Raw genomic sequence first — 22,483 nt, forward strand, 5'->3', positions numbered from 1 at the left:
AGTTGTGATTGGTCACTATGGCAACAGATTTTTAAATGGAAATTAAATGCTTTTCATACTGCAGGCACGTTTTTCTATACAGATGTAGTAAATTAACTCAGACCTCATTAAAGTGAATATAACTTTACAGTAGGTATTCTATATAATGTTGGAAACAGCAATACACAGAAAATCAAAATACAAATAGCTATAAGATGTTGATGTTTTTACCACATTACTGGTTCAGTCATTCAGAGGCTTAGAAGGTAAATGATAGCAGTAGTTATTTTCTTTCCTCAGGGAATATTTTAATAACTGGTGTAAGTCAAGGCCACTGTAAGCTTAAACGAGAAATATTTGCTTTTGTTTTCTTGGCTTTTATACTAAGGGACTCAAGATGGTGAATAAACATATTAAGCGCCATTCCATGATGCAAGAATCCCTCACAGCCCTGTCAAGGCTAAGCCAGCTTTGCATTGCTCATGCATGTTTTGGATGTCTGTCAATAAGAGACAGAATTTCTGCAGTTGGAGCAAGATTTATCCAGTCCAGTACTAAGAAAACCAGCATCTAATATAATGTGCACATACCAATTTACACTAACATAGCTATATTGTCACTATGAATTGGATGACACTCAGGGAAGGTAGATGGCAATGCTCAGAAGGAGCAAGCTTAACAGGTTATGTTGATTAGAAATGTAGCAAGCAACCACTGTGTATCAGTGACTGATTTGCCAGGAAAGGATGGGAAGCAAAGATTGAAAACATTCATCGGAGACGGTGGCACGACCCCATGGGCACAGGATGATTATGAAGCTACCTCAGACTTGCACTGTCCCTGTCTCTGCTGCCTCCAGCTGTGCTTGTGATGAACTGCTTAATTTGTGATATCCCCTCTTCCTTCTCCACTTATTCCACCTTTTTGGCAGATTCTTCCACATGCCTTATTTTGGCATTGCTTCAAATTCAGTCCTTCAGAGCAGGAATAGTTCAATTCCCAGGCCAGTAGACAGCTGGCTGCTTGGTGGCTGTTCAAAGGATACCAGTACAGCTTCTGCTGAAAGTGTTTATATTCCTTCATGCATTCCTTAGTATTTTGACCCAAACAGACTGGCATTTTAGAGCAGTTTCAAAACTATAGATCCTTTCTCACTTTGGTTGTTTGCCTGTGCTAAAACTCCTGTCACTTTATTCATTACATATTTAATATCAACCAAATGATTTAATATATAGGAACCATCTCCTAGACACCGTCTCAGCTCTGCATAAATCTCAGTTTGGCAGGCAAGGCAAAAGTTGCTGGGAAGAGCCTGGTGAGAATGCCTTATCTTCAGCTGATTGCTGCCAGGGTTCAGCCCCAGCCAGGAAACCTGGCCAAGTAGCAGCAGTCAGACATCAGAGTGGGTAGGGGAGATGCAGCTGCCTGCAAGGCGCTTTCTGTGGGAAATGAATTATTTTTGCTGTGAAGGGACACTTGTCTTTAAAGAACTATTTCCCACAGGCTTCATTGAAACCCATAGTTCATGCCTCACTTCATCAGCAGGAAAGAAGTGGTAGAGATTCATATTCACATTTAAGTTTGGTTGCAAACCCTACTGTTTAAAACACTGCCAGATACTGTGACATCAAGCTGCAAAAAATATGAGAATTTTCCATTAAGCATAGATAGGCAAGATTTGTCTTCACCATGCCTTTAAAATACTGTAGACCTGATTTTAAATTCTGTCTGTGTACATGCATCCTGTTTACAACACCCATGCCCTTTGAGTCAAAAATAACCTTCAAGTGTTCTGTCTTGGTAATGATAGTGGTTTTTTTAACTGTTTTGTAGAGCAAGTGCATTTTGAGCATACTTTTTATAGGACAAAATCTAGTCATTATCTTACTAGTGATTTTTGAGAGATTATTCCTCATTTTAAAACATCCTAAATTCAACAGCTAACAATCTAACACCAATAGCTAATCCAACCCTGAACTTATGGACATGCTAATAAATACACTGATAGTAGGAACTGGAACTATGTGCAGGAATGAAGGAAACAAATCCTTGGGGCTGAAGTTGGAAATAGCAGGCACAAAAGCAAAACAAAACCTGTGGAAGGGTGAGCTAAGCTTTTGCCATGAAGTCTTTGGACATGAAGCTCCATGAGAACAAAATTCTGGATTGTTGACATCCACTTTTGATTTTGTAGCATGCATGTACCTTAAGGCTTAAGCGTCTCACTTGGTCCATGTTTCTAATTTATAATTGCTTGACTGAAAACAAAACCATAAGGCCCCAACTCTCCTAGACACATGGTTTTCAAGCTCCCAGGAGTTTGACTACCAGTGACTTGGGGAGTTTATGTCTAACTGCCTTTGAGGGTCTTAGACTATTTCCATCCCTAGCATATGAAAGCAAAAGTGAAATAATACAACAAAGAACAAGAGGAGGATTCCAAACTAATGGTACTAAGAAGGTTTCGGTTTAACCTGACACAGGGCTGGATTTACAGAGAGGATTTTTCTCAAATGATGATTTACAGCTGAGCACCTGGAGACGATAGTTTGCACCTGGCACAGCTGAACAGTTTTATTCCTAATAAGAAATAAAGCAAGAAGCATGGAGAAGATTTATGTAATCTTCACACTCAGAGTCAGCACTCTGGAAAAAGGAAATCAGATAAAATATAATGGTGGCTAACGCAGGCAGAAAGATGTACAGAAGTGAAAAAAAAAATCAATATTATTATTAGCAAAAAAAATGTGTGAAATTAGTAAGTAAAAGGGCTGTGCTTAATCCATCTTAGGAACTGAGAGCTGTCAAGAAGAAAGAAGGGATATACTTGGCAACACAAGGGATATAAAAAGCAACATTGCCCATGGAGTGGGCAGCAGCGTGGCAGACTTGGTCTGATGCTGCAGATGCTGTAGGGGCCAGGGCAGAATGAGGGGGTTGTGATCACTACTGCAACAGTATTTTTACAAGCATGCACTGCTCAGAAGAGATCAAAGTGTGGGATTAACTCAAGGATCTGTTTTTTGCTTCAGGCCCACAGATCTGACTTTCAGTACACTTCCCTCCTTAAGATGTAAGGCCTCAGAGCAGAACAGACAGCTTCACAGGGAGGCTGTGTTACTGCTGCTGAAGAAACGTGCTTTAGCCAGCCGCCTACAGAGGAAGGGAATGGCAGAGCTGAAACCTCGCTAGCCAGGTGTGTTAAGACACTGCTGCAAGGCAGGCCCTCTGTAACTGAGGAGGAGAGAACATTTGTGATGACAAGTACGAAGGAGACTCTGCATCTATTGCTGAACTCCGTACCCCCCCGGCACTGCCACTGGGACAGGGTTGCTGCAGAACAGGCTGGCTCGTCAGGGACTACCGAGGGCTGCCAGGATGCTCAGTATCACAGCCAGGAGCAGCTCCAAGGCTCTGCTTCCATCACCACTATTCTTTGGGGATCATTTCTCCTTTTGCTGACTTTCTACCTGCCCCAGTGTACAGTTCAGGATGTTGGTTTTCACCTCCAAAACTCTGAGCTGTTCCCAGCATCTCACTGAGTTATGTGGTTGCCAATAGGGTATTGTTCTACATCAGCAAGTGCCAATGGAGGGGTCCTGGCTTCTCAGGAATCATCCTCTGCACAGTCTGCCAGCACATCTCTTCTAATTTTCTGCTTAAGCTTGTCTTCTTGTGAGCAGTCCCAAATCTGATTTTCATGCATACTGCTAATCATCCTTCTCATAATACCACCCCAGGGTGCTCATTCACTCACCTCCATTCTCCTGCTCAGCTCTGCTGCTTGGTACCAAACCTAGTAAAGGACATGGCCAATTGAAATTTTGTGGAAATACTTCCCTTGACTTCAGTGGGCTTTAGAATCAGCCTGTTATAATGCTGAAGAGGGTCACCAGCAGGACATCTGAAGCCAGGAACGACGGTCCCATCACCTGAAGTGAGAAGCAGAATGCACTTCAAGAGGTTGTCTGCTCTTCCCTTGTTTGCTGTGTGAACCTTCACTGCTGGTCCTTCTGAACTGCTGTAACCACTTATGAGGGGCAGATCCAGCTTGTCCCCCTGAGGTGCAGGTGTTTGTGTGCTTGTGGCTTGTCCTGTGTTGTGTAGCACTGAGTGGAGCAGAAGGAAAGCTTGGGGGCAGGAATTGTCTCCCCGGCAAAAATGTGCATTCCATTAGCTCTGTAATTTAGGTAATTGATCCTAAATGTGGAAACCATGTTTTTTTAGTCAATACAGTGTGTGAATGCACAGTGCCCATGACAGTGGCCTCAAGTCTAACCTATAAATATCATTAAATTCTACAACCGTAATTTATATTAACCAGGGGATGAGCTATTGTTTCACAGGAATATGTTCAGAATATTTGGCAGATGTAAGGCTTGGATGACATCAGTGCTGACTCTCAAAATCAAACTGCCACCTTGTGGTACGGTGAGGGAGAATTCTGCAGGAAATCATAAAGGCAACAGAAATGCAGATGCACAGTAAAGACTGGTCCCTTTACTTCCCCCCCCCCCCCCCCCATGATTTACAGTATTTATGTATACTTAAATATGTTTTGATTGTGGTTCAGACCATTTAACTGTTTCTGATTGTTTATCAATTTAAAACATACAACCATTTCCTCATTCTTATGTATAACGGTGCTGAAACAACCAGTGCTGCTTACAGAAAAACACTTAGGAGTGTTAAGTATCTATAATTGTTTCCTTTCTCTCTTTTGAACTTAATAATGTTAAGAAAAATTCTGTAAAGTCAGAGCAGGGCCACACATGATGCTGAAGGTGAGCAAGTTGAGGTGCTGTTCTTTCCTGTGCATGCTCTTGAACCATGAGGGATGTAAGGTAATTTTAATCAGCTTTCTCTTTCACTGTGGGCAAAGCCATCACAAATTACTTCACCTTGCTTGTCAGCCAAGAGCAAGCACGATGGATTAGCCGATGTGCAGTAATCTGTTACAGCAACATGCTTGTGCATCTCAACCTTCAAGCAGCAGACCAGCATGTGATGTACCGGCATGATCCTTTCAGCTAGATATTCTGTCATATAGTACTATTTATGGAAGATGATAGATAAAAAGCTAGTCCTTTTCAAATTGAAAGGGTAGCTGAGGTGAACAATTGATTGCAGCCACATATCAGTGTTTTGTGCATCCATGACTTCCCAGGAATATAGTGGTTTAAAAAAAAAAAAAAAAAAAAAAAAAAAAAAAAAAAAAAAAAAAAAAAAAAAAAAAAAAAAAAAAAAAAAAAAAAAAAAAAAAAAAAAAAAAAAAAAAAAAAAAAAAAAAAAAAAAAAAAAAAAAAAAAAAGTTGCAGGTAGCAGGAAGCCCGTAACATCTGGAATTCACATCTTGTTCCTCCTCTCATACCAGACAAGCACCAACATTTTTTTAAAGCCTGAAGTGGAGGCATCCCCTCCTGAAAGTAATGAAGTAAGGGGAAGGCAATCCTGCAGGAGGGAATGTAAAGGTCTGGAGATTCTGACTCTCCTCTTAAGCCTAGAAAGACCCAGATGAGCTGCATGGGACCTAAAGCACCTATTTTCCTTCTCACTGCATTTTTACAATGTGCACAACCTCAGGAAATTAGTGTTTAAAAGTATTCTTCATCCCAAAGTACAGAGGTAGAAGGAACTCACAAATTTCCCAGTTCTCTGTGAACTGCTGTCCTGTAACACCTTTGCTGAGCACTGGTTCTAGGAGAGGGCTGGTGAGCATTCCCATGGACAGGGCTCCTGTGGGTCCATACAGGGCTGTCTGAGGAGTCTGGCACCCAAAAACCCTATGAGATGAGCAGCTGCTCTGACTTCCACTGCCACCTGGCTCACATTTCTTCATTGGTCCATTTGGCAGCCAAATTCACAGGAAGGATAAACATGAAGCTTTCTTTATAATAGTTGTGGTGGTGTCCACTTTGCTTGGTAATTCAAATCATGGGTAAATAGTCTCCTACTTGTGGTCTCATCCAGCAGCCCAAGTGGGTGCAGGTGTGAAGCACTTCTGTGTGATGCATGGCAGCAGCTCACGGTAGTCACATGAAGGTTTGCATCCCTGCTGTCAATACAGGGACAGGGGACTGGCAAAGACAGGAGGAAAAGGCAGGGAGGGGGCAGTGTTCAGAGGGGGATGGGGTTGTGAGGGAGAAGGTCTGAATTCAGATGAAGGGCAAACAGGGGAAAGAAAAGAGCCTATGGACCCATGCAGCCTCCTGTGCTTGCATCTGAGTTAACTCACACTTAAGCCCCTGTGGTGTGTGAGATCTCCCACCACATAACATGTCTGTACAGCCCTGCAGTCCCCTCATCCCAGCATTTCTCCTTACAAGGAGCACTGCTTGTCACCCCTAAAACCAACACCAGCATGCAGAATGCTGTCCAGGGGAACAGTGAATCACCTCCCATGGGAAGATAGCCTTGGGGATTTTTTTTTTGTTTTCTGAATTGCACTAGTTAAAAGGCATCTGCAGGCAGAGCATCACATTCCATTGCAACCAATAAATCAGCAGTGGCAACTCTGAAAGGAAGTGCTTCTCCAGCAGAGAAACAACACCCAGGACTAGTGTCTTTTAATGTAAGCGTTTGGCAGTAGCAGAAGGTAGTCAGGTGGTTAATGAAGCTTAATGTGTATAAATCCCATGGAGATAACTTTTATTTTGCTTTTATTGCTAACATCGCTGTCCTCGCTTTCATCAAAGGAGTGTCGTGATATCTAAGAGTGGCATTTCGATGCCCGAAATGCTCCTCATATAAATAGAACAAGCAGATCAGCATGACTGAGTGATAAAATTACCTTCTGGTCTTCAGAAACTTCAGCATGCAACTGTGCTGTAGGGACTTCAGCGTACCGCTCTTCACAGCACAAACAGACACATTTGGAAATGGATTTAAAGGAGACATACAGAGAGGGAGAGAATACAGAGGGGAAAATTACTCAAGCAGCAGCTGCTAAGTTGGTGAAAAAAGCATTTCTTGAAGCCCTGAAGTCCAATGACTTTGAAACTCTGGAGGAGCTCTTGAGCCAAAAGAAAATAGACGTGGACACAGTGTTTGAAGTCGAAGATGAAAACCTGATTCTGGCATCCTACAAACAAGGTAAATGTGGCAGTGTTCACCAGCCAGGAAATAGAAGGGTTTGAGTGGTTTTCAAAAAACTGTGGCTTTTCATCTCTTCTAAAGCTGCAGCATAAACTGATTCATAGGCAGTAATGTCTCTGTAGGTCATATGGCCATGGTCACCGTAGTAGGGAAGCTTATCAGCTGTACCCCCTGGGTTTGATGGAAGGCAGGCCAGAGCCCAGCCTGAGCCTCCTTGCTGCAGGGGATGCTTTACTGTTTCCTTGCAGAGAACTCAGGTACAAAGCCAAGAATAGATACACGCAGGCTAAGTGGGGTGTATATGTTACTTTCATGAACCCATACACACATACAGACTGTTCAGAAACATAAAATATTCCATGTCTTCCATTTTCAATTTACAGTAGCAGTAGAGTGAATTCTGCCTGGCTCAGGAAACCTAAGAAAATCCTGTGCACCTTGGAGGTTGCTGGATGGGAGGAGATTTATTTTCCCAACTGACAGAAAGTGAGGATGTGCTAGTTTATCAAAACAGAAAAATGATCTGGAAAAATACAGTGAGGAAAGACATTTGTTTTGGACTGTAGAAAACACAAACCAGTTCTCAGCCATACACTGATTTGGTTTCCAAAACCTTACAACTTAAAGCAATAAACCAAGTTTGCTCTTTGCTAAAATCAACACACTTCATGACCTACTTGCTAATAGACTCTCTGTGTGTATTTAGAAAACAGTAATGATGAGTCTCTGCCAGAAGTTAATCATATGTGGAGATAAACACCTCCAGTGCCAGCAGCACAGCAAATGCACCTTCTTTTCTGTGGTATAAAGAAAGGAAAATATCCTACCTCTACTCCTTTTCTGTGTTTACCTCTTATTTAATGATTGGCTCCTGCTCTTTTGATTTCTTCAGGGTGAGGATGATACAGTAATGATGCACTTCCCTAAGGGACAGCGTATGAACTAAGCCGCACAGTGCTGAATGTATCTTAAAATACGCCTTCTTCTGTCCTCAGCAGGCTAAGATGCATTCTGGTTGTGGTTTAAGATTCCAGGATTAATGCATAGATTGTTAATTGTAGATCATTTAACTGTAAGCATTAACCTGTCTCTTTTGAAGAAGTCTCTCCTTTCTCCAAAAAGTAGAGAGGTAAATGCACGCTATGGCCTAAATCACAGCAGTGTATCCACCTTGTCTGAAAGGCAGGAGGCACTCTATCAACTCATGTAAATATTACTTTTGTTTTGAATACCAGATAACTGTGGCATGAAAGGGGAATTTCACTGAGGAGGAAGAGGGGGGGAAAAAATCATCCCTACCACCCCACAGTTCAGTCTGAGCTTTGCCATAGCCCTAAGCGATGAAGTGGAAAAGAGATGTCATGGGTGACAGTGTCTTTGCTTCCTCTCTTCCAAAGAGGCTGAGAGCTCTCAAAGACATTGATCTTGTTTGAACCATGGCTTTTACATGTTTCTAACCAAAGAAACAGGTAAGATGAATGAGGTATCCCATGGAGCCCACATCTGCTTCCTGCTCAGAGCATGGTCTCTGTCCCTCTGAGCTCAGAGATTTCTGTGAGTTTGGGCAGAGGACATGGAAGATGCTCCCTAGGGATATCTGAGGACAGTTCACCTGCAGCAGCACAGTCAGAGAAAACTAGCAGTGGTCTCAGGCAGAAAAATTGTGGCTATAAAAAGTGATAACTTGGCTTTTAAATACCACTTTCCTGCTGTTAACATATAATTTATGGCTTACATCTGGCCATAAATATGAGACCCAGCTCTGTGTGGGATAAGCTGGCAGTGCTCCAAAGCTCACTGGTAACAAGGGGGAATACTGCATGTGAATTTGGATAGGGAGGTAATTTAAGGAGCTTGCTCTGCCATATGCATAGACTTTGGGATGTAGCCCACCTACTCTGTGCCTGGTTTGAGGGCATATGATGAAAGAGTTGCCTTACCGGAGTTGCCAGTGTAATCTGCAGAGTCAGCAGGTTGTGTGTCCTCAGAGGACACTGTCACCCCATTTGTGCAGTCTGGTGCCTCAGGGCTGACTACTCTTGCTATTCACAGTGTGAGTTTCTTGAGGACTGGAGTCTGGTGCTCCCCAAAATTTGGTCCTAGAGTAGATGATGTCTGCAGTTTCTTGCCCCTATCTAAAAATATACTTGCAATTTAACTAGGAGGGAAGCGAAAAATTAATCAGTTTCTCCCTGTCACCAGCACCTTTTTTCTTCTTCCTTCTTTTACCTCTTTCCTTCCTCCTCATCTTCCTTCTAATACAACACCCATGAGTACTGTAAATACTGTATCTATATGACATTAAGGTTGAAAAACTACATAAAACTAGAGTCTAAAAAAGGAAGGTTTTTAATTACTTTAACCTCATTATATATCTTGAGTATTTTCTGTGTGTCTTTTACATGATAACAGATTTCAACAAGGCAGTCACAGGATCTCAGAATATGCTGAGTTGGAAGGGACTCACAAGGATCATCGAGTCCAACCCTTAGCCCAAGAGTCACGCCATGTGCCTGAGAGCATCATCCAAACGCTTCTTGAACTCTGTTAGGCTTGGTGACCACTTCCCTGGGGAACCTGTTTCGGTGCCCAAACACCCTCTGGGTGAAGAACCTCTTTCTAGTATCCAACCTAAACCTTCCCTGACACAATTTCAGGCCATTCCTTCAGGTACTGTCACCGGTCACCATAGACAAGAGATCAGCCATCCAAGGAGAAACAGATAAATCAAACCCAGATAATTTTATAAGCACATTCTCGCTAAGATGCAGCTGCTGTATCTTAAAAAAAAAAAAAAAAAAAGGAAAGAAGTTTTAGATTTCTGCTGCCCTTCTGCATATTATTATGATCCTTTTTTTTTTTAAGCAAATGATTATGGTAATCACTTCAGAGACTGTATCTGTGCAGTTGTTAAGCATGTAGTCCTATTTTAGGAACAAGTATTTTAATGTTCTTTGGTGTTGCATGTAAGTAAATGAAACAAAACAAAACAAATAATTGTGACATTTTCTGAGAAAAATCCATACATTTTGGAGCCAAATTTCATGCTAAAGTGTCACTGCTTCTATTTGGCTCTTCAACCTAATTTATATCAGCATTCAATGTCCTCCCTCCATCCTCCTCAGTGGCAGTAGTTGGCAGGAGGTCTCTGGCACAGCTACATCTACATTGCCAGGGCTCATCTATGTGCAGTGCATCCCTGAAGGTCTGAATACAGCTTCTGATGTGCAAGATCCTGCTATCTCTTATGCAAAACCAGCAGGATGAATTGTCTGTTGAGTCACTGTCCTAAGTAAATGCTGCCTTCTTATTCTTATGCCGCCTTTGTTCAGCTATTTGCCAGGCTGAAGATCCCATTTTCCCCATTTTTTTAGGTGATGGCATTTCAAACACTCTAAGAATATTTTTTCATTTAATCTACATAAGTCACAAAAAAATCTAATAGCTTATTTCAGGTTGTGTCTATTCTATAGGAATTATCTCTCCAAAGGGCAGGCTATTCATCACATATAGTAACAGTGCTTAATGAAAATGAAACTACACTTGAGAGAACTTTGTGTACATTAAGCTAGTGAAAATACAGTAAATTACATCAAAACTCCAACCCTTCGTTCCCCTTCAATTATTATTCTCAGTAGGTGGATAGTCCAAAGAAAAGTCTTTGCCAAGGCTGGTAACATGTTTTCACTTTGTACAGGGTACTGGCTGCCTAGCTACAAATTAAAAATATCCTGGGCTACTGGACTTCATCTGGCTGTCATGTATGGACATCTGGAGAGTCTTTTGGTCCTCCTCAATCACAAAGCTACAATCAACTGCCGGCCCAATGGAAAAGCTGCGATCCACATAGCCTGTGAAATGGCAAATGTTGAGTGTCTCAAGATCCTTTGCAACCACGGAGCTAAGCTGAACTGCTTTTCAATGAGTGGGCAGGCACCCTTGCACTTCTGTACGACACGAGCCTCCATGCCTTGTGCCCAGCAGCTGATCTGGAGAGGTAAGGTAAAGCTCTGGAGTGTCTCTCATGGCACAGCCAGAGATGATGGGCATGGTCCGGTCTTTCTCTTGGGAGACAGTTTCTCAAAGTTCATGTGTGTTTATCCCTTTTGTTCACAGCTTATTTATGTCTTCGTCTCAGGCTCCTTTTCCCCATCTCTTTGATCTGAGAAAGTTTTCACCATTACGTTTCCTCATCCCATCTCTCTTTCCCTTTCCCTGGCCACAGATCCTTACTCCAAGATTGTTTCCCAGTTTGGGGCCTCTAGTTCACTACCCAATCACTCCATCAGCAGAAGAGCTCCTCTGAATCAAGGAGTTTCTATTTCTTTTGGGGTTTTTTTTATGTCTCCTTCATCTAGGTTTACTATTGAGCTATTTTCACATGAATGGGCACTTCTCTTGTTGTCTTTCTTGTTTGAATTTTCTTGATCTCAGTAAAATTCTTCTAACCACTTATTTTTTAGATCTGGCCTTGAAAAACTGGATGCAGTTTTTCATATCATCTCTTCATTTGTCAGCAGCCAAACTCCTGCATCTATGCAGTCCTTGGAGAAAAAAAAAAAAGGCTATTATATAAGATTTTTTCTCATTTTCCCAAAATGAGATATGTTATGCTGATCTGTAACAAATGAAGCTATGCATAGATGTAATTCCTCCATAAATATATATTTGTCAGACATTATTTGCTTAACAATAGTGGTACAGCAAAATCAGACAGTTCAAGTATTTAGTTACAAACAGAAAGACCCACCTATTTAGCACACTCTGCTATGGCAAATACAAATGCTTTTGGGGCTTTTTCTGCATGTGTTGTTATTGAGGCCTTCTCCTGAGATGCAGAGCCAACTATGCTTTGTGGGCAAGGCAATCTTCAGTCATAAATGAACAACATTACTTCTCTTCTGCTGGAGAAAATACAGATTACTGTGTTTGGTAGAAAGGAAAATAAATGCTGCCAGTTGTATCCTCCCCAAAGCAAACAGTCCTGACAGCAGGAGTTGAATTTGCTACGATAGAAAAGCTTAAAAGTCAAATATACTCTTATGAAATACATCACAGAATGAATGCAAGTGAAAGGATGTATTCTGTAGGCTTTCTCCACCCACCCATCCACAACAGTGTAATAGTACTTTACAAGCCACCCTTCCTCCCAAAGTACTCAGTAAACTCAAATCTCCATATGAGCTAAGTGTTGGGACCTCAGATAAGATGGGAAAGGTCTGGAGCAAAACATATCAGGTGTGCACATTCACACAGCAGCATCTCCCCCAGCAGCCAAAGCGAGGGTTCCTTTTGCCCCGGTACCAAAGTTCCCAAGATGCATCTTCCACCTGCCATCTCCACTCAGTGGTGTCACATGAGATCCACTCAGATCATTGCTGTTTGACCCCCTCTGGCTGGGGCGATCGCCAGGCAAGCAGTGCTGACCCCGTGTTCAGTTACCACCTCCGAACTCAAACTGCCGATGCTCTCTCAGGGACATCGAACGCGACAACACTCGACATGGCTTGACAACTCTAGCACTCAAGGTTTTCAGCTCAGAGGTAGTTTCTGACTCTGCTTCCTCTCTCGCAATCTTTACACCTCGGTCTTAGTTGTGAGGGGCAGGGGCCGCCTCTCTGGTCGGCAGATGGTGCTGTTGCTTCAGCTGCAGCAACCGCTGGGCACAAACGCGGCCGTCGGACCCGATCCTTTCTCCTACAGTTTTTAATTTATAGGAAAAAGCATTTTACACAGAGATTTGGGCCTGCTGCTGCACCAAAATAGAGTGCTCAGTCAAGGTCTTCTTCCAGCTCGGGGCCAGGCTATCACGTCTGAAGCTGGATCCAAGAATCTGAAATTACTCCCTGGGGGCTTAAGAGATGTACAAGCATTTTCATGTGTGTCTTTCATGCCAGTTACCCACCCTGACCTTCTCCTGGGGAATGAGGGCTCAGTCAGAGAGATGGCCAAACAAGTGTTTCATTACCTTATTTTTTCCCCCCATCATCTTCTGTTGGCAGGAGCAAATGTGAACATAAGAACAAACAACAAAGATGAGGAGACACCTCTGCACGTCGTTGCGCGTTTGGGTGTCCCAGAGCTCGTGGCCTTTTACGTGGAACAAGGAGCACACATTGATGCTCTCAATGCCTACATGGAGACTCCCCTGGCCTGTGCAGCCTATTGGGCCCTTCACTATAAGGATCAGATATACAGCCAGGATCACCACCTCATCTGTCGGATGCTCTTAGACTATAAAGCTGAAGTGAATGCTCGTGATGAGGATTTCAAATCACCGCTCCACAAAGCTGCCTGGAACTGTGATCATGTCCTTCTCCATATGCTGCTGGAGGCAGGAGCAGAAGCAAATATCATGGATGTCAATGGCTGTGCACCCCTACAGTATATCATAAAAGTGACATCTGTGCGGCCAGCTGCTCAGCCAGACATCTGCTACCAGCTGCTACTGAATCATGGAGCAGCTAGGATATATCCTCTGCAATTCCACAAGGTTAAGGATGCCTTTGTACACTAGCGATATGGAGAAAGGTGATGTCTTGAACAGGAATGGGATGAAAGATACAAACTTCAGGGTTTGGTAGTGTGTGGATTTGCTGGAGTCCTGTCAGTGTGGGTCCAGAATGCCTGAAATATTGGGAGCTGACCTATTATGAGAGTGGTATGATTTAACTGAAATGAAATTACAGTTGCCCATACCAGAAACCAGATGCAGATCCCATTTTCGCTCTTAATCAACCTGAAATGCTAAACTCTAAATGCTGGTTCAAGCCTAATTTTTCCAGAGCAGATTCACCTTCTCATTCCAGAAAACCTATATCCCTTTATCAAACCTGGCTTCATATAGGCTTAACTGAGTTTTACAAAATGCATATTTCACGGTCTCCACTAAAGATTAGAGATGAAACCACTTGATTCAGTTTGTCACATCTGACCTTTAAAAATCTATTCAAGTCTATTCAAAATTAAATACATCTCAATAAAGCTTTGGATTATTCCCAGGAAATGTGATAATTAAAGGGAAATACTGGCCCTGAGCTCATAGCTGATTGAAAAAAAAATAAAAAATTACAGGGTCTCTCCTGAAAAAGTGTTAAATGTCTGCAAAACTCAAGGCAGTGACAGAAGCACCTGACAGTCTTCATATACCAGACAGCCAAGTAAGCCTGCTGTAGTCAGGACTTATTCTCTCTCACCAATGCTCTGAGCAACATTTTATGGTTCCTCCACAAAGTTTTAACAAGCCACGGAACCAGAAGCTTTTGAATAAAATACCTAACTTTTGGTTGTGCCTTCTTGAGCCCAGGATGAGCGGGTCCTATCTGTAACAGAACAATGCTCTCCTGCAGCTCATTTGAAAGCCAGGCCTGGGATCTCCTCTTCCTCCCTCTGCCTTTCTCCTGTTGCATGAATTGTGTGTCTCTTCCAAACCAACATTTACCCGTCTATAAAAAATGAAGGTTGATATTTATCCCAGAGGGATGTTCTGCAGTTTTGTTTGTGAAACCTGGTGACTCTGTGGGACAAAACTGGGTGATGCAAAGTGTAATTCCCTATGGGTGAGTGACAATAGACTTGGGATTTTTTCCCTACTGAGCTAAAGTTACTGGACAGAAGAATTGTTTCAGGGGCCTTGTGTGGCTTGAAAACCTTCCTTGTGACCTGTGTTATCTCCTGGTCTTCTTTGAAATTTTGCTGTAGCAATGCATTTTTGATTCATATGAATGGATTTTATTGTCTTCCTGTGCTGCATGACCTGGAGCAAGGACTTTGTGCATGGCTTTGCCTTATATCAAGTCACTCAACCCAGCTATGAACAAGTTATGTCTAGATTTGGGTGCTAAAGCCCACCCCAGCTAGACTGCTCATGAGATCTAAACCAGTACATCTGTATGGTGTTAAACTGGGATATGCACACCTCCACTGGGACTAGCCTGGGGTTTCTTGCTGAACTTGTGCTGAATAGTGTAGATGGGTCTTGTGCCTTTGCATCTCCAGTCTTATCTTCTCATAATCCTTTGGCTGTGTCTGTCTCAGTTCGTTGCACAGTGCCAAACATCCAAGCTATCCCCAGCTTTTTGGTGGTACTCATGGTCTCCATGCATCCTGCCTGCAGGTGCTACAAGCCTGTCATTCCCACCCTAGAGCTGTGGAGGTCGTTGTCAATTCCTATGAACATATCAAATCAACATCGAAGTGGAAAGCAGCCATACCAGAGGATGTCTTTGAGGTAAGCTCTCAAGGATTTGTAACTGAGTAAAATCCAAGCTCATTATTTGCATAACCCCCATCCAAAAGCAGGACAGAAATAACGCTCTTGAAAGAGAAGAACATCACAGAGGATTTGGGACTTCCCCATTTAATATCACTCATTTGACAAATGCATATCACTCACTGAAAAAAAAAGGACATATTTTTGAGAAGCTTTCACTGCAAACTGGAGGACCCGCTGTCAGCAGTGCTGCAGAAACTCAGATGTCCCTGTATTCATTAAGTGAAAAGATTCTGTCTGTCTTGGTGTTTCTTCAGGTCTGTCAATGGATATATTTATATATTCAAGTCAGCAAATATTTTTGAAGTGCCATATAATATGGGTATGACTAGGTTTCTTTAGGTTCTGTTGCATAGGTCAGGTTTCTGCAAACAGGATGGACTAGCTGAAAATGCAAGGGAGAATTTAGATGAAAAATAAGTAATTAAAAGAGGAAAAATGTGTCAAAAGGCAAAATTGTGGGACAAGTTACATGCTTTGACATGGTTATCCCTTTAATTCAGAAATCCTCATAGTCCAAATATTCCAGTTTACAACTAGTTTTTTTGTTAATACTAGGCTTTTTCAAAAATTTAAAATCAGTGCTGAAATGCAGTAATATCTGCCATATATTGTCTGTCAGTAGGTTTAGGGAACTCCATCTGTATTATAAAGCAGAGTTATATGGCCAGAGAAACTGTGAGACTTTATTGGGGTCAGATTTGTTCAGAAAAAACCCACAACATTATGGTGAAAACAAAATTAAAAGTTAAAGGTCTTTTTTTCACCTTAATAACAGCAGCAACAACAACAACAACAGCAATAATAATAGTAAAAATTTTTCTTCAAACAAAAATTTTAATCTGAAATTTAGGGACATTCTTATTTGGAAAAGGTCACAGTCACTCTATTTCTTTGTTGAGGTTTTAGTTTTTGCTGTCAAAGCTGAACTTAACACGAAAGCGAAGAAAAACTTTTGTTGACACAAATACACATTTTATCGTACATAAAGCATAACCTGAAAATACATGTAACCAGATCTATCAAGTAACAAGATTATAAAATAAGGTCAAGTCACATGTAGTCACATGTATTTACCATTTGCTTTGGGGTTTTTTGACATTATCTGTAAGCATCTGCACTTTTCTGCTCATGGGGATGCAATCTGATTTATTCTAGAAGGCCACTGGGGCGATGACTAAGACCAAAACTACTTTGCTGTTCACAGCCCCAGTGAACTCACTGGTACCACTGGCATTGTGCTGCCTCACTGCCCCATGGTGAGGTTTAGTGGATTAATTTACCCATGTGCTCTGACCCTGGGCAGGCTGCAGGGTCTGTTCAGTCCAGGACTTACACCACAGAGGAACCTGCACCTCAAACTGATGGATATAAGGCATACCAAACCCGAAGACCAAACCTAAATATTTCATCACTGTCTTTCGCTTAACACTAAATGTTTGAGGCAAGCATAAGAATTTTTTGCAGGCATTTTGGCTAAACAAAGTCCCTGGTGCTTGATGTGCCTCCAAGGGACAAGATGGCAGTCTGAGCTTTTGATCTTGTTCTGCCAAGGGCTACATGTGGGCAGCGGAATAGGGAGGAAGAAAACCACTCTCATTGCCCTAAAATACACTTGTGGTTTTTTTACAGCGGCATCAGGATTTCTATGACTCTCTGTTCACTGTGTGCACCAATTCACCACGGTCACTCATGCATTTATGCAGGTGTGCAATTCGGGCAATATTGTCAGAAAGGTGCCATCGAGGAGTCCCCTTGCTCTCCATCCCACTGTCCATGAAGAAGTACTTGCTGCTGGAACCAGAAGGAATCATCTACTGAGCTGCCACAGAGCAGGCACTGGTTTCTCCCTTCATGGATCCATATGCTTCTGTGGGGTGCTGGAGCTCCAGTCACAATCCTGACACAGCCCTTTGCATGTGTCCATTTGCAGGCCAGCCTGAAGCTGGACTGGGATTTATCAGCTCTCTTTGCAGCTTCTCTCTTTTCCTACCCCAAGAAATCACTGCTGCAGCTGCAGTTTGCACTGAGGAGGCAGAGCTGGAAAGGTCCCCTGCTGCAAACACACATGGACACATATTGCCATGCTTTGTTCAGCCTAGGTTTAACGGTACTGCTGCTTCCTTCAGTATTTATTCCACTGCCTGCTAGATAGCATTAGATCCAGTCGGAACAACCTTTGATACTGTTTCACTATAATTTTCTTTAGCTGTTGTTTTGGGAGTAAAAGAAAGGATACTGCCAAAAAATAGGACATTTATTGGAGTCACAGAAATGTTTTCCCAGAAAAAAATGGGCAAAGTGTCTCAAATTGTGACCACAGACAGTCTTTCAGTAGTTTCTGTATATTCCTGTTGATTGACCCTCAATTCAATGTTATTTCACTGTTCTCTACACCTGTCTGTTTCTTACAAAGCTTTGTCATAATTATATCCTTTTTAATTGTAAGAAATTTTTCCTTTATCGATCACAGTAGGTAAACAGGATTGAATTGTTCAGCCCTGGAATTTTTGTACTTTGATATTCAAGCCCGGGTAGCTTTTAGCACGTGCTGTCTCTGTTTACACTCTCGTTGTGACCGATGACAAATTCATATCCTGATGTCAAGAAAGCCAGGTAAAAAAGACTTGTTCCTGCAACCTGCACAGTATTCTTATGCCCATCCCTATATCTCTCAGGATGGTGTTGGATGTGATCTGGGAAGCATATGAATTATATAATCACTGACTATAAAATGAACCAAGCCTGCTAGCACCTCAGTTTTGGCAACTAAGTGCAGGTGAGAGGAATCCCACCTTAACCAAAAGGTGTTTTGAAGATGAAGATATGTTTGCTGGGCTGTTACAGACCTGCCAATCCCCCTGATCTGAAGACCCTGTGCTTTTGGACCTGACAACACTGATTTCCTTTACTTCTGGCTGAGCTGCTTTCTCCAGTCCAGAAGGATGAAATGCAGGGCAGTGGCATTTCGCACAGCAAGTATCCCACAGTAAGGGCAAGTGTGTGATCTGACCTACAGGTAAACCCCATTTTTCTTCCCTTTTTTAGTCTGATGCAATTCGTCTGGGCTGCTTCATTTTTTTTTTAGATCCTGACAATTCTGGGCTCTGTGAAAAGGGAGGTGACCTGTGCCCACCACTGGGAGCCAGTAACTCCTGACTTCTCATTGCATCTCTGACTGTGAAGCTGTCAGTCCTCATTGCTATAACTATGTCTTTGCAAGAGAGGCCCAGCCAAACAGGGGCAGCCAAGCTGTTCAAGTGTCTCTGTGTGTCACAAAACAGCAATAACAGCATTTGAAGAAATGTACAGATTATTTAGTGTTACAAATCGCTTCTCTTTCATCTCAGTTTTCATTAATTAAAGCTTGTATGCTGTGTTAGGAGAGCATCCACTTCATGAGTCTGTCTATGTTTAGCTAGATAGCAATGAAGATTGCTATTTAGCAGTTTCTAGTTCCAATAAGGAATTTTAAAGCCAGCACAGATGATGAGTAAATGCTTTCTTCTGGGCATAAAATTGTAATATAGGTCCCTGTACTTCAATAAACTGGTAAGAGATTTCCATACCGCTGCAGAGATATCTCTATCAGAGACATTACAGTAGTTTACTGGGCAGAATGATCAGCGTCTGGGCAGGTTGTCTATAGAAAACTCTACTTGAGTTACCTCCAGGTCACTGGAGTCCAATGAATTCTGCACTGAGGAAAACCAGAGAATTTGAATGGATAAAGAAGAGTAGGTTGTCTAAACCCACTGCTTTTCTAGGTGATGTATCTATCTAAGTCAGGCATGAGGAAGAGGATTGTCCAACTGGTCAGGGCAAGAAAACATTTGTTGCTCTCTAACAGTCTGACAATGGGGAAAGATGGGCAGTCCAGAAGAGACAGATGGAGGTACATGATTTTTTTAGGAATGCATCCGCACACTGGCTGCTTCTGAAAGCAAAATTCTGCCTCTGGAAGAGAGAGGTTTAAGGCAGAACAATAGCAGTGTTTTCTGACCTGTCGTAGCCAGGACTCTCTTGCTGAGAGGGAAATAAAAAGGCTGTCACCAGTGTTCCTGAATTCCCTCTGATCCTCCCCTTCTGTAGTGAACATGCTTAATTTTTATTCTGTGAGCACCCAGGCTCACTTCCAAGCTTTATACCAAGCAGGTGCCAGATTATAGCCATTGTGGGATCTGACAGGGAGCACAGTGGGATCAGTCTGATTACAGTCATAGGAATTTGCAAGCTGTTAAAAACACTGGAGAATATCCCAGTCACAGAAAAAAATGTCCTAAATGATGCACTTTAATTGGTTTTGTTGTTGAAGTTAGGAAGACCAAGAGTAAGTAAGCCTTAGTAGTTGTTACTTTTTAGCATTTTTTTTTCCTCACTTGCTGTACTCTATTCCTACACACTGGATGGAGCAGTTCATGTGAGGAGTGGGAGTATCTGATATTAAGATCATTTTTTATTAAATTCATGGGATGCACAGTCTTATTATTCTGACTTAGTGGAGATGTCTTGAAATTTCATACTGCCATATAACTCCTGATCATGCTTTTATATTTTCAAAGCTGCATTAGTTTGGATGGCTGCACATGGAAATAATGAGAGACCTCTACACCACAAGTTTGAGCATAATCATGACCTAAAAGGACAGAAAAATGGTTTCAGGTTTGTTTGGTATCTTCCATGAAATGACAAGATATTGCTTTTGGCCATTGGGCTTCCCAGTAGAGATGTAGCCATTTTTGAAACATTTCCACTGCATTCCACAATCTATCAGAATATTTAAAGCACAGATGGGCACAAAGAATGAACTACCCTTTCTCACTGGCAGCTCTTTCCCATAGTTCCCTTAATGACTTCTCAATGGATAGCCAACAAGAAGAGGATCCAGAGCCTTGCAGGACATAGGAAGAGGAAACAGTAAATGTTGACCAGTTCCTGCTCAGCCTTCATCCAACATTTTTAAAACTTCGACTATTTGTCCTTGAGACAGTCTAGGTTCCCAGTGCTGCTGTTGGCAGTGATATTAAGACCAGGAAGGTTGCACAAGGCTGAAAGATGTGCTAAGCAGATCTTCACTCCAGAAAAGGGGCTTTGGATAAGTATCAACAACTGTTCCACATACAGAGTGGTGCTACAATGTGATACCAGTTTTGTCAATATGCTCATTACCTGTACCTAAAAATCAGTGTCACCCACCTCTGCTCCAAAAACAAGCTTCCTGATCAGAATGGCTGAATGGTAGCAATACTCAGTCTCAGGACTTTCAGCACAAGGGGATGCTGTTTCCACATCCCTTACTTTTCTCATAATGGACTGCATGAATATGAGTTTGCCTTATAAAGAGGAAAAAGTTCAAAGCCCAAATCAAAATATAGGGCATTGGGCCACTTGGCACAAGCAACCAGGACTTCATATCTTTCTGTCCTTAGTATTTGAAAAGCCATCAGAGAAAGGGGTTGGATTGTCTGTGACCATTTTCCTGCTTTTATATGGCACTGTCACTAGGGCTCTGTGGAGGGTGATGAGGCTGGCTGCATCATCTTGTGAGGATTTGGACCAAACCTCGTGACTACATGAAAGTAGAACGGTGTTGAAATACCCATTTTGATTCTGGCATCTCTGCATGGGTCTGTGCACACACTGGCGGGTGTAAGGAAACCTGCAGAGATCCCAGTCAAAATCTTTGACCTGGTTTCTGTTGGAGTTTTCAACCCAAATCAAGGTATCACAACTGAAACAAATAAGTTCCCAGAAGTGTTTTGGCATCAATGAAATTTTACTTATTCACAGCCACTTACTATCTTGAAAAAACATTTCCTATCTTTCCACGGGACAATATCTTACAGCCTATACACCGATTTTGACAGAATCACATTAACTATTGTGAACGTGAATTTATATAAACCTCCCAGGCTGAGTAAGAGTGACTATTTTTGTAAAATGTCAGGAACAGAAATATTAAGCACTAGGGGAAAAATTCTGGTCGACCATGAAAGGTGGTAGCTTTACTTTTAGCTGCAAGCACTGCTGGATCAATTAAAATGTTCACAGGGGCTCAGCTCATTTGTATTTGAGGAACGTCCTTTGAAAACACGTTAATGCTTCTGGCAGCAGATTTTGCTCATAGGACAAATATCTTTAAATTAAACATACAAGAGTTCAGTCTTCGAGATTGAAAGGAAGATTGAAATAGTTTGGGGTGGCCTATGCAATTATATACCTTTATTAAACTCTGAGGAGCCAAAGAGGCATGACAGGTTTTCAGGGTACTGGAAGGTTTGCAGGGTTCTTGAAGGGTTGCTGTTGCTTTTCTGAAACACTACAATATACAGATGGGTCAGACACAGCAATATTTCCATTTGCTTGCAGGATATGGCAGTAGAATTTCCCTGTAATCCCTAGGGTTTGCATTTCTACTAAATGACAGTGCAGAACATGCTATTAGCAGAGATGCCAAAGCCTAGCTAGCGTCTGACACCTTAACCTCCCCAAGAATTATATTAAAGTAGTGAAAAGATCCACCACAGGCTCTATTTGTAGAACGGCAGGGACCTCTGGTACAGCAGACAAGTGGGTCAGAAAAGATTGCTATATACAGCAACTGTCAGATGAAATCAGTTGGCTGCTCAGAAATTTGTTTCTTACTATTTCTGCAAATGCATCTCAAGCTTCCTAAGACATAAAGTGGAAAGAGATGATGAATATCATGCATTCCAATGACCTGTTTGATTTTAATACACAGTTAACATTTTCTTAGCATGTGGTAGCTGTGTGTTGACCTTTACCTTGCATAGGCACCCTATGGAGTGCTGCTAAATTACAATTAAGGCATTTGAAATGAGGACATCAGGGCATGGGATGATTTTTATGCCGCTGATGAACCGTTCAGTTCTGTTCTTTCAAGCTGGCGCTATCAATGCTGGTATCAGCCTTTTGCCTTGTGCCAGAATCATACCATGCTTTAGTTTTGTAACAGTGCAGTTGATGTGGCTGCTCAGGCTGTTGATATTGCAATTGGCACTGAGTTATTTTATGTCAGTAGTGTCAGTGAGTCATTTTATGTCCATGTGGAGTTGCACTGTCTCAGTATAGCTGTAAGCTTGCTGGTTATTTGTGGGAAGAAAGGGGTTTGAATCC

At 42.1% G+C, this 22,483-nt stretch overlaps 1 protein-coding gene across 2 annotated transcripts; it reads left to right on the forward strand.

Moving 5' to 3' along the window:
* The first annotated feature begins 6,790 nt into the window (after positions 1–6,790).
* ASB4 (ankyrin repeat and SOCS box containing 4) lies at positions 6,791–17,775 on the forward strand. 2 transcript variants are annotated; one of them, XM_027910763.1, is made up of 5 exons: positions 6,791–7,071; positions 10,772–11,071; positions 13,077–13,567; positions 15,191–15,304; positions 16,979–17,775. In XM_027910763.1, the coding sequence occupies exons 1-5, from the start codon at positions 6,858–6,860 to the stop codon at positions 17,165–17,167; spliced, it is 1,308 nt and encodes a 435-aa protein (XP_027766564.1). In that variant the 5' UTR covers positions 6,791–6,857; the 3' UTR covers positions 17,168–17,775. The 2 variants fall into 2 exon arrangements, with proteins under 2 accessions (XP_027766564.1, XP_027766571.1); XM_027910770.1 differs by lacking the exon at positions 16,979–17,775 and having other exon boundaries at positions 13,077–13,605; positions 15,191–15,225.
* The last annotated feature ends 4,708 nt before the right edge of the window (positions 17,776–22,483 follow it).

Source organism: Empidonax traillii, unplaced genomic scaffold (assembly GCF_003031625.1).
Source record: "Empidonax traillii isolate 1590-97213 ecotype Southwest subspecies unplaced genomic scaffold, ASM303162v1 scaffold30:size3273891, whole genome shotgun sequence".
Classification (NCBI taxonomy): Eukaryota; Metazoa; Chordata; class Aves; order Passeriformes; family Tyrannidae; genus Empidonax; species Empidonax traillii.

Excerpts from the sequence above, each read along its gene's own strand:
- ASB4 (XM_027910763.1), top strand. The coding sequence starts at position 6,858 with ATGGATTTAAAGGAGACATACAGAGAGGGAGAGAATACAGAGGGGAAA. Across the intron at positions 13,568-15,190 it reads ATCCTCTGCAATTCCACAAG|GTGCTACAAGCCTGTCATTC; the intron begins GTTAAGGATGCC and ends TCCTGCCTGCAG. Across the intron at positions 15,305-16,978 it reads TACCAGAGGATGTCTTTGAG|CGGCATCAGGATTTCTATGA; the intron begins GTAAGCTCTCAA and ends GTTTTTTTACAG.